The following is a 16535-nucleotide window of genomic DNA, read 5'->3' as shown; positions in this document are numbered from 1 at the left end:
ACACCAGTACTTGAGGCATGTTCACAAAAGATGCTTAAACATCTTAATTTAACTCTTAGTGCTGGCTTTAGCTAAGCCTTGTCTGTGAAACCAGGCCTGAGTGTCTTTTCATTACGAAAAACTAATTTAAAGACCAGAAAGATTTATTAAAAATAAACTTGAATTGAAAATTGATAGCTACCGTATGCCTTTTAGTTTTTTTTTTTTCATTTTGAGTAACATTGTCCATCATATACTGTAGCTGATGTTGGATTTCAGATGAAGAAATCAATGCAGTGTTAAGGGAGATGCCACTGAGGATTAAACTAAGGATGCTGTGCTGGGCATTTTAAGTCATTTCCTCATTTAGGCATTGGATTATATTTGTGTTGGCCAATGTACTTCAGATAATAACTACCTAGGGTTTGATAATAGAGTACTGGCACATTGGTTGTGAGTCGAATCATTTCTCTGATGGGATTCAGGGCTGTCTTTTGTCTCTGCGCTGCTTAAACCTTTGAAATCTATGTGTGTACTTTTATTGTTTCTGTGATCCTTGTATAAGGGTAGTATTTATTCTGTGATGCTAATGTGAGATGAGAGAGGAAATGTATTTATTTTACCAGATTACCATATTAGAGAGTATATTTATATTACATGCTGATGTTTTTTATTTGTACTTTTCAAACGGTTTAAACTGTAAAATTTCCCATGCAACTATAATATCAACAATATTTTTATTTTTCAGGACAAAGGACTCTGCACCACAAAAGTGATGTTCTTGAGACGGTTGTGTTGGTAAATCCATCAGAAGACTCTGTTGTATCAGAGGTAATTTCAACAAAATCTCTTTTGGACAAGGTGCTCTTTCTATGTCTAACAAAGGCTGATTAATGGATTTGATGTTAGACTCAATAACCTTTGTGAAGCACAACCTCGTGATGACTTGCTGAATACAGACGGACTATAATAGGGTAATGCATTTTAAATGCCCTCTATGTCTCTCTTTATGTCCTAGATCCATTATCTTGTATCTGACCCAGCTGTGCACAAGCTACTGGTCCTGAGTGGCCAGAGCTCTGACCAAGGTGACCTGGTTTTACAAACTGGAATCTTCAGTTATCAAACCTTCTCACGTGTGTTTGCAGATCCTGAGGTGAGTTTAGATACTTTTAACGGTTGATTTGGGAACATTTTCTTTTATTAAAATGAAAAAGCAAAAGCATTACTTTGACTTTGTTTTGTAGATCAGTAATCTTCTGGTTAAAGCCAGCCCCGGACAGCGGCCTGTACTGACCGTGTCTTGCCGCAGTGAGGCAGGCTGGAGCTCTTTGGGCCAACAGCAACGTATTAAGGAGTTGCTGAACTATAGGCTGAATCCTGAGCTCATACTTCCTAAGATGGAGGGAGTCACTGAGTTCACAGAGTACATATCTGAAACTGTGGATGTACCATCCCCATTTGACCTTCTTGAGCCTCCGACCTCTGGAGGATTCTTAAAGCTCTCAAAGCCTTGCTGCTACATCTTTCCTGGTGGACGGGGGGATTCTGCCCTCTTTGCTGTCAATGGTTTTAACATTCTGATCGATGGTGGATCTGACAGAAGGTCATGCTTTTGGAAGCTTGTCAGACATTTAGATCGTATTGATTCTGTTCTTCTTACACATATTGGTGCTGATAACCTTCCTGGGATCAATGGACTCCTTCAGAGAAAGGTTGCAGAACAGGAGGAGGAGCAGTCTCAAGACTCAACCACCTACAGCGACTGGATGAAGAACCTGATCTCTCCGGAGCTTGGAGTCGTATTCTTCAATGTACCCGAGAAGCTTCGGACATCAGAATCGAATTTGAAAGTCAAGCGAAGCATTGAGGAAGCATCTCTTACATTGCAATACCTCAACAAACTAGGAATTAAACCTGAGCCCTTATCTCGAGTGGCTGGTAATACGATTGAGCCCATTACTCTTTTTCACAAAATGGGTGTGGGTAAATTAGACATGTTTGTCCTGAACCCTGTGAAGGACAGTAAGGAAATGCAGTTCCTTATGCAAAAGTGGGCAGGTAACAGCAAAGCTAAGACAGGGATAGTGCTCTCAAATGGAAAAGAGGGAGAAATATCTGTACCGTATTTGACATCTATCACAGCTCTTGTGGTGTGGCTCCCTGCCAACCCCACAGAGAAAATCGTAAGGGTTTTATTTCCTGGAAATGCACCACAGAACAAAATCCTTGAGGGACTTGAAAAGTTAAAGCACCTTGACTTCCTACGCAATCCAGTAGCCACACAAAAAGACGTAACTTCTGGGCTCTCACCAACAGCTGTCAAACAAACAAAATTAAAGCAAAGAACTCACAGCAAAGAAAGTCTTCAGTCATCTCCCAAGACTCATGCACCATCTAAGCCTTCCAAGAAAGAAACTGATGAACGTGAGAACGTGTCCTTCATTGAACCTAAGAGTGACTCTTTCAAGGATAACAAGATTGAGAAAAAAGAAGAAAAAAAACACAACAGACCCCTAAAGCCAAAAGCAGAAGTGGCCGAAAAGAAAAAGCAATTGAAAGAGAAACCACTGAATAAGCACCCAAAAGAAAAGGTGTCGAAAATGGATGAAAAGAAAGACAAAGAAAAGAAAGAATTAAAGAAAGAAAAACGTGAAATAAAAAAAGATGATGGTGTGAAAAAAGAAGAGAAAAAGGTTAAAGCCAAGGACACTTCAAATACTGAACTGAGGAAAATAACTAAACCTGACCTGAAACCTTTCACACCTGAGGTCAAGAAGACCCTCCACAAAGCCAAAACCCAAGTGAAACCCAAAACAGTAAAAAGCAAACCGAAAACTGCCAAGGTTGACAGTGGGAAGACTGTAAAAAAAACAGTGACTGAGAAGATTGAGCCTAAGGCACAAAAGAATGGGACAGGAGAAGACACATCTGCTTCATCTACTCTAGATTTAACTAAAGACTTTGCCAAGTTGTCACTCACTGAATTAACAGGACATACTGAAGCTCCTAAAAGTGCCCTTACCATCTCAGAATTAACAGCTGAAAAAGACAATGAACGTCCAAAAACTGCAGAAGAAGGGGAGCAAGATGATGTTACTCAAGCTGCAACAACTGTCTCAGAACAAAAAGAGAATGAGGGAACGGCATCAGCAGAAATCAAAGAAGCAGTAGCTGTAGAAGAAGTGAAAGAACAACATGAGGAGGCTCAGTCATCAGAATTAGAGAAATTTGAGGATGAGGGTACAGGTATTGAAGATGAAGATGAGGAAGAGGTTGAAATAAAGAGTGTTAAGAGGACAGATGAGGAGGACGAGGAAGACATGGGTATAGGTGACGAAGAGGACGAAGGGGCAGCAAAGGAAACCAAAGACTTTGAAGTAGCGGACAGAAAGCACGAAGTGGAGGAAATGGAGAAGCAAAAACATAGGGAAGAAAGTAAAGCTGAAGCTGAGGAGGAGATGTTTGAAGATGATGATGTGATTGAAAAAGCTGAACTAGAAGAAGCAGAAGATTTGGATGCCATTGCAGATGAAGAAATAAAAGATCTCTCTGCTGAGAAAGTAAAGGAAGACCATGATGCATACTTGTCAAATGTTGGAGGTGTCACAGCTGGCATTACCTCTACTGCTCAAGGAGCTGCAGCAGCAGATAACTTATCATACATCCAGGATGAGACCTTTCCAGGTTATCCAGAGACTGAGCAGACAATCTCAGATGAAGAGATTCATGAAGAGGCAGAGGACAGGATACCACACCTCCAATATGAGGGTGGTAGCTATGATGTCTCAGTCCCAGACCAACCAGGCTCCTTTGTTGCCATTCAAGGAATGAAAGAAATACCAGCAGCTGCACCAGGCAGTGGGACTAGCAAACCACAGGAGCCTGCTATTTCTATCTACACAAACATATTTACAGCTCCATTAGCTGAAGAGGAACATGTTTCTTCAGCAACGTCCATAACTGAGTACGACAAGCTGTCCTCTTTACCCACTTCTGTTGCAGAGGATCAGTCAGTAGCATCAATCACAGCACCTCAGACTGAAGATACCGGAAAAAGTTATCTGCTTTTAGATACTGTAAACACTGTACATCCTGTTGGCCAGAAAGAGGCCACTCAAGGAAAGGATTATTTACATTCAGCCGGAACGATCTCACCAACATCTTCACTAGAGGAGGACAAGTGTTTTAAATCATCTCCATCTCAGGAATCTCCTCCACCTCCCTTAGAAGGAAAAACAGAGGGGATTGAGATTGAAGCCCATTATGACGATGAAGATGAGGATGAGTATGAAGATCAAACACCAAATGTTGACATTTCACTTGAAAAGTTACAAGAAGGATATGCCTCACCTGATAAACTTGAAAACAATGAGAAAGAAATGGACAAACCCAAAAGTCCTGTGGCTTTCATTCCAGATTCTTCAACTGACAAAAAATCCTTTCCTTCTGAGATGGCGACAGGATCAGAAACACTCTCTTCTCCATCACACAGCATTTCTAAGCTTCCGATTACTGAATCCAGTGTTTATCCAGAGGTGGAAGACCGCTGCATTAGCCCTGATGACAGTACTGTTAAAATGGCTTCTGGACCACCTAGCACATCCCACTCTCCCCTCAGAATGTCACCTGTGGAGGGGAAGGATAAAATCCCCCTTAAAGAGCCTCATCATGAACCACAAGAGCCAGTTAGCCTTACTGAAATAAAATATGAAAAGGACAACGAAAAGGAAATAACTCAAGGAGAAAAGGAAGAAACAAAAAGTACAGACTTGTCAACTTCTGCACTGCCTGTATTTGGAGAAAATGTTGAGAACCTAAAAGAAAGTGAAGCAATAAGGAGTACTGAGGTAATGCCTCATCAAATTGCTGAAAACAAGGATAGAGTTGAAGAGGACCTAAAAGAGAGCAGTAAGTCTATGATTCTAGAGGATAAAGATGGCAAGTTATCTGATGATTGTAGTAGCATTGATAAAACGCATGATATAAAATTATCCACAGAAATAGAAGAAAGAGAAATAGAGAAAGAAAAGTGTGAGGATGAGAAACATGATGTTGAAGAGAAGCTCAAAGACCAATATTTATCACATCCAGAGGTAACAAAACATGATGAGGTAAAAGAGAAAACAGCATTGCCCTCTAATTTCTCCTCTGAGAAACATATAAAAGAGGACGAGTTGCAAGATCACAGTTCTCCAACAGTCCTGGAAAGGTCTGAGAAACAAATAGAAGAAATTCAGTCAGAGAAAGTTGAAATATCTTCCAAACTGGATCTGGAATCCAAAGAGAAATATAAGACTGATTCATCTCATCAGGTCATGGAAGCAAGCTTAGATATTAAAGTAGAAACATCAACATGCCATGAACTAAAAGAAAACACTGTAGACGCAGATATAACAACTAAATTGGAAAAGATGTCTGAGCAGACATTAAAGTCAATTGAAGTTTCAGTGGAAAGTGATGCTACTGTCTGTAAAGTAGACCAGCTTCAGAAAGATGCAGATGTTACCTTAAGAGATGATAAAAAAACAGAAATTGACACTTGTCTGGCATCTGACAAAATCATTTCAGCTGACAAAGAACATGAAGAATCTAAGGATAACAGTGCAGAAGAAGTAAAATCTCTAAAACAAGAGGAACTCTTAAACCCAGATATGCATGTAGAGGAGAGTCAGTTCTTCAGTTCCGAGAAAACTAAAGATGATCAAAAATTAAAAGAGATGCCAGTACAAGAGAAGGAATCTCATACATTAGGGGTAGCCCCATGTGAGACTGAAATTACAAGCAAACAAGATGAAGAACTGAAGGAGAAGTTTGTGAAAGAGGCCCAAACCACCCATTTAGAAATTGCAGACCAGAAAGAAGATTATGAACCTGTAGCAGCCCAACCTCAACATGCAGAGCACCTAAGTACCGAAGATACAGAGAAAATTGTAGAAGACACCAAATCCCAAAGAAAAATATCACTTTCAGATAAAACTGATTTTTCACCAAAATTTGACCATGAATTTAAAGATGAGCAAGACTTAAGTTCATCTGCTAAAGAACATCAGAATTGGCAAGACAAAGAGGTAGAGGACAAAAAAGAAGTGTCAGTTAGTTCAACTGGCAAACCTGATGAAGAATCTACAGCACATCAGACTTACGGAGCAAAAGATGTGCTTACTATCTCTGAATCTGATTATAACTCTAAACTGGAGAGCCAATTTCAGACGATAACATCTAGTAACAAAGATTTACTAGCTAAAGAGGATGAGACAAGCAAATCAGAACAGCCGGTTATGTTTAAAGACGTACTGAAAGCAAGTGAATCCAAAGATAAGAGTTTGGATGACAGTCAGCTTCAGATCTCTGTAGATCCATCTGTATCAGATTCTGCTGCTAAGCAGGATGAGGATTATGAAGAAAAACATATTGAAGAGATTGTGGCTAAAATACCTCAACCAGGTATTGTGACAGAAGAACTTAAAACCATACCTGCAGAAGAAAACATTCAGAAAAATCAATCAGAATCAGAAAAAAAAGTAGATTCAAAGTCAGAACATGATTCTGCTGGCAAATTGTTTGAAAAAGATGTTGTAATATCTGAACAAAATCTTCTCACTGAGCATGATTTTAAAGCTACCATTGAGTCTGAGAAATTAATAAAAGATGATACATCAAAATTGGTGTCAGAGGAAATGAAGTCTATAGCTGAAATGAGTCAAGAAGCTAAAAAGGAATCTCTTTCAGAATCACCAGAACAAATGTTTGGGACCTCAGATCTTAGCTGTAAAGATCAAGTCAAACTCAAAGATGAGCCCCATGAGCAGTACACATCTTTACCAGAATCAGATACGTTACCATCAACAGACATTGGATTAAAATTAAATTTAGATTATAAAGAAAAATTCATTGAAGAGATTGCACAAGAAACCTTGACTGTAGACAAAACAAAAGACAGCATAAAGACAACTTTTGAAACTACGTTTCCAACTAAATTCTCAGACGAAGATGAAAGTACAGAGGAGGATGAAGGAGATGCTGTTTTTATGGGAGGTGCTGGTTCAAGACCGTTATCAGTTGAACCCTGGAAATTGGAGGAACTAAAAGCAAGCACTTCTGGACAATCTTTAACCCCTGATATCAGTATACAAAAAGAGGAAATTGTTACCCATTTAGAAGAAAAAGAGTTGACTAGAGATTCAAGTGAAACATCACCTGAACCAGAGAAAGCGTTTAGGGTGGAGACCACATCTCCAACTCTTGCTACTGGAGAAGATGACAGTAGTAAATCTGTAACAGAGATTTCCAGTCAGCTTCCTCTAGGTGAAAGCAAAGTACTGAGTATCACACTGTCCGCCTCTGGCAGTCAGTCAAGTGTTGAGGATGCCAAACATGAAATAAAGGAGACTGCAAAACCTAAGGAGGCTGAGCGGGAAAGGGAAGGAGAACGTGAAATTGCATCTCCAGGAACTGAATCACATTCAGATTTTCAAAAGACTGACAGTGCTGATGAAAAATGTGCTGAGAAGGCTGAAACTGAGAAGATTGCATTCAAAGAGGAAAAAGATGACAAGATGACTTATGAAGTAGAAAAAGAAAGCTATGAGGCTTCTAAATATGAGCCATATGAAAAGCCTATTTCAAAAGATAAAGAGGAAGAGGATCAGCACTCTACTCTGGATATCGATTTAGACAACAGAATTGCAAGTCAGTCCCATTTGCTTGGAGCTGTGTGCCTAGTTGAGGAACAAAGTGATGATGAACCAGTATCTTTTAGCAAGGTTGATTATCAGACTTCATTTACTGAGCCTAGGACAAGTATTCACAGTAGCCACAGTGCCTACTCAGAGCAAGATAATAAGGAACAATACCAAGAAGAACAACTGGTTAGGGAAGAGAGACCAGATACAGTTTATCTGGACAACAGTTTGACATATGCAGAGACTTATGATACCAGACCCACTTCTGCAGCAGGTTCAAGCTCATTTGCCTCTAGCGATTTACAAGACAAATCAGAGAAATTGGAGAGAGAGGAGAAAGAGAAGGAGAAAGAAACAAAAGAGGACACACCTTCTCTTTCTGATGGAGAAGATGAAAGTCTTGCCAAATTGTCACATGAAGAACCTTGTACGTTTTCTTCCAGTGTTACACAATCTGATAAGTTAGAGAAAGACCATACAACACAGCAGACCCCTAAATCAGATGACTTGGACAAGACCAAAACTTCAAGTAAAACTGAAACCCATGTGGCCGACGCTTCCTCCCAGCAAGGGATTCTCACATCATCACAAGATCAATCAAGTAGTAAAACAGCATCATCAGCTTCTGTCTACCATGAGAGTGAAATCTCAAAAAGTGAAATCAGTAAAGATAAAAATAAATTTGATTCGGATGAAAGCAAAGAGGACCCATTTTGTTCTGGTCGGTATTCACCCCCTGAGAAGGATATACATCCTCCCAGTTTATTGCCCGAAGAAGCAGACACTAGTGCCGCTGCTTCTAGTTTTTCTGGGCAGTTGATGCAACCTGATGACAATGTTCTTTCGCATGAGTCCACTAGCAAAACCGATTCTCTTACAAGCAAGTCACTGACTGTGAGTGCAGAGGCAGAGGAATGTTCGGTCAGAAGCCAGAAAATATTTGCAGAAGGAGAGGATGACTATGAGGATGAAGAAGAAGAGGAAGATGTAAGTGACTTGGATATCGAAAAGGGTGCCAGAGAGATCTCTGAGAAAGAGTCTAAAGCAGCTTTTGATATTACTGATACATCTAAACCACTTGGTATAAAACAAGAAGAGGCCACAGTACAAGAAAAGACCACTGGTTCAGAAGCTAGAACAGCTGTACAGGCAAGCACAGTTGGTCTCTCACAAACAACAGAGCCGTCAGTAGTACTAGAAGATAAGCATGATGTATGCGTCAAAGATGGTGAACAGTCAAAGAACACTAGTTTAGTTCAGTCTGATACACCTGAGGTCAGTGATGTCAAACATGAGCATGAACCACAGACAGCTGTGGATAGAAAGACTGAAGGGTCTGAATTCCTAGCCAGTGCTCAGGCAGCAATGTCTGATGCAACTTACTCTTCATCATCATCCTTCAGTTACTCTTCTTCAACGTCTGCTTCGTATTCAACTGGTCAACACTTTGTAGAAAGGTCTGACACCCCAGTTACAGTTCCTGGTGGCCAACTAAGGTCAGATGGAGACAGTATATCATATGAGTACTCATCACTGAAAGAGGAAGAATCCCCAATTATGGATTTACCATATTTAAGTTCTGGGGTACATTTAAGAGATGAATACATGGAAGTTTCAGATAGATTTGGGCTTGGTACAACGACAGCCGAACCATTATCCAGTATGGCCAAGTTTTCTCCCCTCAGTCCTTTGGAAGAATCCAAATCCTTTCTTCAAGATCAAACATCATCAGCAGAGGAAAAGTCAGAGGAGGACATGTCAAGCATTAAATCTGACAGGGATCATGTTTCTGATCTAAATCGTATGTCTGTAACAGAACCACACTGCTCAAAACTTCCAGATTCAGCAGCGCCTGAGCTTGCACAACCAACAGAGATGGCATCCGACACATCCCATATGTTCAATATTGCACCTTTGGTGAAAGCTGACTCTGCTGACAAACACTCAGAGGGAAAATCCTCCGATGAGGAGCCTGAGGATAACAAAAGCAGTTTTGACGAGGGAACCTTACCATGCAGAATTGAATGTGACAGATCTCTAGCTCCTGATCAAAAATCAGACGACATATCATTAACAGGGCAACATACTGATGCTAAAATCTCAACCACAAAATCTGACTTGCTCAAAGCAGATGGGTCAACAGAAATTATGAGCTCTCAGAAGGTGCCAGACACAGCATGTGGAACACTCAGTATTAGCCCAGTAAGTGAAGATATTAAGCAAGAGGAAGATAAAAAGTCAGAGGAAAAGAAAGAGGAGGCTGAGAAAACACATGAGACAATAGAACTAAAAGAAGCAAAAGTGAGCAAGATGGAATATGAAAAGAAGAGTGAGGCAGATGAAAATATAAAACTTACAGCAATGGAAGAAAAAGAGATAAAACATGAAGAGAAGGTTGATGTAAGCTTAGAAAAGAGGGACGATAGTCCAGATAATAGCAAAAAAGAAAAGTCAGAGCAAATGATGGAGAGTGAAAGAAAAACTGAATTCCTGTTAGATGAACCAAAGGAAAAGAAAGAGACAGAACAGAAGGAAGTGATTGGAGTAAAGGAGGAATCTAAAGCAAAAATGGATGAGAAGGAACAAATAGAAGTAAAGATGGAAACAGACAGCAAGAAAACAGATAAAGTTGAGTCTAGCCAGTATAGCAACCTCGCATCTGCAGTGCAGAATGAAGATGTTGTGAATATAAAAGCTCCACCTGGCTATGGGGAGGATGTTTATGAAGGTATGGAGGAGGAAGAAGACAATGAAATGATAAAGTATGATTTAAAAGAATGCCAATCAACTCAACCCTTGTCTCAGTCATCTGAAGCTCAGGCCTGTTACTCTGAAGTGTCAGATGAAGGATTAACTCGACCTTCTGACCTCTGCATGGAAGCCACATCCTCTCATTCACCGTCACTCTTGAAACACCGTAAAGGAGATATCTCTCCATCTTTTATTAACCCAAGCCCACATGAATTCTCTAGTGAAGAGGGAGAGGAGGATGCCAGAAGTGATGGTTCAAGGGAAGATGATGGGGATGAGCGTGAGCAGCACTCCATCAAGAGAAGATCTCATAAAAAGCAGCATTGTCCTTCCCAAAGCCACCATGAGGATGGCAAGGAGGTTTCACAGAGCCTTCCTAGTGGTACGAAAAGTGGACAAGCCGTTCTGCTGGCAGGGGAAGAAACTCCTCCTACATCTTTAAGCGAGTCAATCCCATCTCAGTCTGACTCAGATGTTCCTCCAGAGACTGAAGAATGTCCATCAATTACAGCAGAGGGAAATCTTGACTCTGATGAAGATGCAGAGCACCTACCAGTAGATAAAACATCTGCTGCCAGTGGCAGTGGAGGAAGCCATCATTCCTCCTCCCCAAAGAGTCATGATCCCCCACCCATCCCAATGAAAGACCCTCTTCCTCATCCACCACATCCCGATGTGTGCATGGTCGACCCAGAGGCCCTTCTCAATGGTCAGACCCACATAGAACGACCGGTGAAAAAAGACCCTAAACCCTTGAGGAAGAAAAAATCTGCATCACCTGCAGGTAAAGGAGATACAAAAAGCAGGAGATCTACCACCCCAGTCAAGCACATATCCAAAGACTCCTCGACTCACGCCCCTTCTCTTAAAAGAAAAGATTCAGAGAAACTATTTCGATTGTCCAAAATGTCTGAGACACAGGGGTCTAGGGGAGACATGTTCAATTCCGGAAAAGGATTAGTCAATGGCGTTAAGAGTAATGCAGGTACAAATATCTCATAACTGCACAACAATTGCCCTGCAGTAAACCACACATGCACATAACCAATGTTATATTCTTTTAGGTTCTAACCAGAAGTCAAACACTGGGACTCCACCTGGCCCACCTATATATGTTGACCTAGCGTACATTCCTAACCACTGCAGTGCTAAAAATGTTGATCAAGAGTTTTTCAAGAAGGTGCGTGCCGCATATTACGTTGTCAGTGGAAATGACCCACCCAGTGGTGAACCCAGCCGTGCGGTTTTAGATGCGCTGCTAGAAGCCAAGGCACAGTGGGGCACCAACCTTCAGGTACCGTCTACACTTACAATTAAACAGTATAACATGAAATGTTACATGACATGAAAACAATCCAAAGCAACAATCTTTTTAATCTTATTAATCTCATTTTAGGTTACTTTAATACCAACACATGATACAGAGGTCACTCGGGACTGGTATCAGCAGACCCACGAAAGACAACAGGACCTGAATATAATGGTGTTGGCCAGCAGCAGCACCGTGGTCATGCAGGATGAGTCTTTCCCGGCCTGCAAAATAGAATTTTGAGTTTTTCCACTTAGAGCTTGTCATTCGTTTCTAATTTATTTCAAATCTTTTAGGGTTAGGTTCACCCACATCTTTCCATCAGCTACCATTTCTAATTTATACTCTACTCCTCAAAGGCAACAAAATCCTAGTGCTGTCAAAATACTTACAAGCTTTCTTCCTGATTTAAGCTACTGTAACTGTTTTGATTGCATCTGCAATGCTTTGGCAGAAAATTGAATGTTCACTATCTAGCGGCTATGAAAAAACATATAATATATCTGTGGAAGTCCATTGCAAATTGAGTTTGTTAAAATATTCGTAACATAAATAACAAAGTGACAAAAAGTTTGAATTCAAAGCACAAAAATATGTCATCTGATTATTGCTCTGTCCTCAATATTATCACATGTTTCAGATGTATACGTAGACACTATGGTCTGCAGAACAATATGTAAGGACACAAGGCCAAAATTGCAGGTCTGTGAGCTACAATTAGGGCTACTATTAGATCACATGCCAGCACTTACAGTGAAGAAAAATCCTATACTAAATTGCTAATCCAAATAGAATTGTGCCAAATTATTAACCTCAATTATTCCAAATTGTGCAAAATTACAAGATATTAATCATTATTTAATTAAAAACACAATAACTTTGAGTAATGTGTTAATAGTGGAATAGTACATGTATGAAGAATTATGCTTGATGTGTGATGGCATCTTTGTAAAATACTAAATTACAACAATTACGTGAATTTTGACTGACTATGCTTTAATATGATACTGTGACTGGTTGAATGGTTATACAAGGCAAAAGAATAGTACAGAGGAATTTTAACTGTAGTTTTTCAGTAGTTGGTATTGCAATCACTTTACTGTAAAGCATGATATTTTAGCTCAGACTAAACGTTGTCTGTATATTAACCAGATGTTCTGATGTGGGGATCTGAAGACTTTACAGTGTCCACCTTTTTCTTTAAAGCTGAGTAAACTAAAACAACACCCACAGCACCATGAATGGAGTAGATTGCCTTGAAATGAAGTTTTGTAGTTTATTGCCAATTATATGATGTTCTGATGCACGAGTGAGGGTTTTATTAATTTTTAATTTTCAGTGTCCCCCAACAATGCTTTCAACATTGTAGATTCAATATTCCAGAATCTAGATATTTTTCCTAGATGAGGTTTCCCTAATACATACGCACTTTAGGTTTATGTTGTATAGGCTGTCTGGTGGTGGAAATCACACTGTGTAGCAGTAGAAGCAAGTAAAAAAGGTTTCGGTGGTTGCTGTGAGAGTAAACAGTGCGGTTACCCTCATGTGCCTTTTGCATGGACCATTTAGAGACAAGAGTGTTGCCTGACAGAGAAAACGCTAAAACACACCTACAGTACATACAGTAAAAACAATACATCTTAGATAACAGACATTTACTTTGGATTATGTGGAATTAGAACTCCTTTATATTGCTCATTTAGGTTTCGCTAATATTGTTACAAGTTAGCATCACAATAAGCATCTAATGTTTATAATTATAGCATTATATGCATTGAGTATGATTGCACTTTTATCTAATGAAGAAGTGGGTTTGGTAGGTAGGTAGCATGTAAATAAATGAAGTAATGCATTAATTTATTTAATAAAAGTAAATATATAAAACTTTTAATCCGATTGAGATCATATGATTTTTTTTATCTGACACAGTGGACTGAATGATGAACTACTTTAGTTAGTTGGTATCGAATTGTTGATAACAAAAACTCAAGCACCAGAAGAGGACAGTGTATTTTTTTAAACACTTTGTTGTTTACATGAATTTGGAATTTTTATGCAGCATTAGTGTCGCCCCTAAAGATTTCTGCAGGACTTTTAATTATTTGAATGTTACCTGATGCAGATTTTTTTATATTTGGCATTTACAAAAAACAACCAATACAGGCAAAGTTAACATATATTATCAAGCTCTCATTGGGTTCCAATGCATTACAGTATATCAGCCTTTGTTACTTATAGCAAACCATCAAGCTGACAAACGTACAGCACTTTTTTCTTTAAAAGTAGCCTTGATATCAAGATATATCATTTTTTCATGACCTTCTTAACCTTTACTCCTAATCCACACTGAGTTTATCTCTGTGTGCTTTAGTGTATCAATGCTGTTTTATGTATTCAGACAGTATTATTCATTGCCGTGGACTTAAATTAATCAAAATTTATCAACAAAATGGTGGAATTTCTGTGTACTCGTACTAGCTATGAACGCACATGATAGCCTTGGTGGTAAAAGCCTAAGAATTTACCTGACCTAAACCCCCCAGTTTGAAAACCACTGGTTTAACCCACCCATGGGTTGAAAACCCCCAGCATTTTTATAGATTAAACTAGTATCAAATTGTATTTTGGTAAAAATCATATTAATCCCAATAATATACATAAATTAAAGCAACACTGAGACCAAAATCTTTTCCTTTGCTTGACAGCAAATTGGGCTGAATCTGTCCTGTCCTTGGTGTGAATATATTTTCTTATTTGATTTTAAATACCTGGCCTTAGGAACAAGTACTACATGGTCTTGTTGATTAGCTGTGAATTCTTTACACAAAATCATTTGTGCTAAAGATGAATGCACTAACTTTAAATAATATTTTTGAATGTAAAAGTTTGCTTGATCAAAACAAAGAACTAGCAAAATATGCACATGGAACGGATAAACCTCAGAAAATGGGTCACAGAAGAACAAAGGTTCTGGATGAAGAGTGACTCAAAATATTAATGTACACCTCAAGCCAATGCTGAGTTCAGTACTTCACTACTCTCTTAAAAAAAATAATATTACAAGGTTTGCAGAGGGCTGTTTCACGACTTCTGTACCACACTAATACGCAAAACGCTACAGATGTGAGGGTTTTCTCGAATATGACTTGAAATGCCAAAATGGAAATATAAACAATGGCAAAACTGTACATAGTACTTAAAATAGCTGACAGTCATTTACGTGATATAATTTCTTTCAAGAAAATCCTATGGTCATTGTAATTTCCTTTTAGTAAGGTAACAAAGACTACCATTTAATTCTCCAAGTACATATTTTTATCATGTGATGGACTTATTTGGCCATACGGTTATATATGCGTGATCTTTGCATGTGACCTTATTAGTTATACTGAATGTAATCGTTTAATAATCAGAAATAAAAGAAAAATATTTTAAGAAGATATATTTGAACAAGCTAATTGTCTTTATGGTACTGAAATATGCATATTATCGGGCTTGGCTTCTGTTTGCCCTGAGATGTTGTTGAGAAGATGCTGTGATATTTCTTTGTTCTTTGGCGCTGTATGAATCTTAGTTTCTTCTATTCTTTAGTGCAATATTCCACATTCTGTATTTAAAGCTCAAATGTAGACTTCTGCTAATTTACTGTAAAGGGAAACCATCCAGGTGATCATCAATAAAAACATTAAGGAAAATTTGCAACTCTTTGTGTGTGTGTTTTTTACAAGCTGTCAATCCATCTATTCTCCAAACCCGGTGCCTGGGTTGCGTATGTGTGGGGCGGGTCTATCAAAATAAGGTCCAGATTCTATAGAGGGTATGCATTGACGTCACTTTTCCACGTGACCACGCGAGAGCTCGCGAGTGGCAAAACGTGCAACAAAATGGCTGGTTTTGAGTCCCTCTCGCCAACGGTGACGTCATGTGCATATCCTCTATTGGGGTAAGGGCGTGTTTGTTAAGGTGATTTAAAAATCAACATTGGCTTTAAAAGGTCACGCACCCCGTCTTTAAGGACAATTTAATAAGTTTTCTTTGGGGAAAACTGGAATTCAAGAAGAAAACCCACGCTTTTTGGGTACTAGTTGTTCACACACTTAGTAATTTGCCATCTCACACAACCCATACATGCTGAACAAAGCTGTTGCTATGACAGTCCATTTTGTATTAGGCTACTAACAGGCGGGAATTCAGGGGTGAATGTGTGGGTGCAATGATACTTTTTTATTTATATGGTTGGTTAAAGCAATAGTTTAGAGGAGAATAAAAATTATCTTATATTTACTTACCCTCATGCCATCCTAGATAGATATGACGTACGTTTTTTGATGTACCGAAGCATAATAACAGTGAGAGTTAAATGTCATTGCATAGTGGTCTAAATTACTCCTGTCGTTCAATTAATGTCTTCTGAGGTGAAACGAAACGTTTTTGAGGGGAAACGATTAACAAACATTTGAACTTATTAAGCAAAACACTCCGTCTGTAATAGTAGGCTCGTTCGACTCGCGCTGCCCAAGAACCAACAAGGGGATGACGTCAAAGTACCGCGAGAGCGATTCGAAAACTCATATGGAGAAGTCTAATTTGCGGTACTTTGACGTCATCCGCTTGTCAGATCTTGCAGCGACACATGAAGTCAAACAAGCCGAATGTAAACAACACAAATAAGAAAATCAAATTCAAATATGGCGGTACCTCGATAACGTCGAATCTTATTGAATCTGGAGATTTGACATAAAGTCATGTTCCGCTGAACTATTTATTTAATGTGTTGGACATTCTGCACGGATTTTATGTGCGACCTTTGC

At 39.1% G+C, this 16535-nt stretch overlaps 1 protein-coding gene across 1 annotated transcript in view; it reads left to right on the top strand.

Moving 5' to 3' along the window:
• map1ab (microtubule-associated protein 1Ab) overlaps nt 1-15426 on the top strand; it is a 43488-nt gene extending 28062 nt beyond the window's left edge. Inside the window, exons 3-7 of the mRNA XM_073868699.1 lie at nt 728-810; nt 998-1135; nt 1227-11400; nt 11480-11709; nt 11812-15426. Coding sequence (XP_073724800.1) covers nt 728-810; nt 998-1135; nt 1227-11400; nt 11480-11709; nt 11812-11967 — 10781 coding nt within the window. The 3' untranslated portion in view covers nt 11968-15426. The remainder of the gene's footprint in view (nt 1-727; nt 811-997; nt 1136-1226; nt 11401-11479; nt 11710-11811) is intronic.
• The last annotated feature ends 1109 nt before the right edge of the window (nt 15427-16535 follow it).

Source organism: Misgurnus anguillicaudatus, chromosome 6 (assembly GCF_027580225.2).
Source record: "Misgurnus anguillicaudatus chromosome 6, ASM2758022v2, whole genome shotgun sequence".
NCBI lineage: Eukaryota > Metazoa > Chordata > Actinopteri > Cypriniformes > Cobitidae > Misgurnus > Misgurnus anguillicaudatus.
The sequence above is the reverse complement of the archived record's forward strand: the minus strand, read 5'-3'. Positions and strand labels throughout refer to the sequence as shown.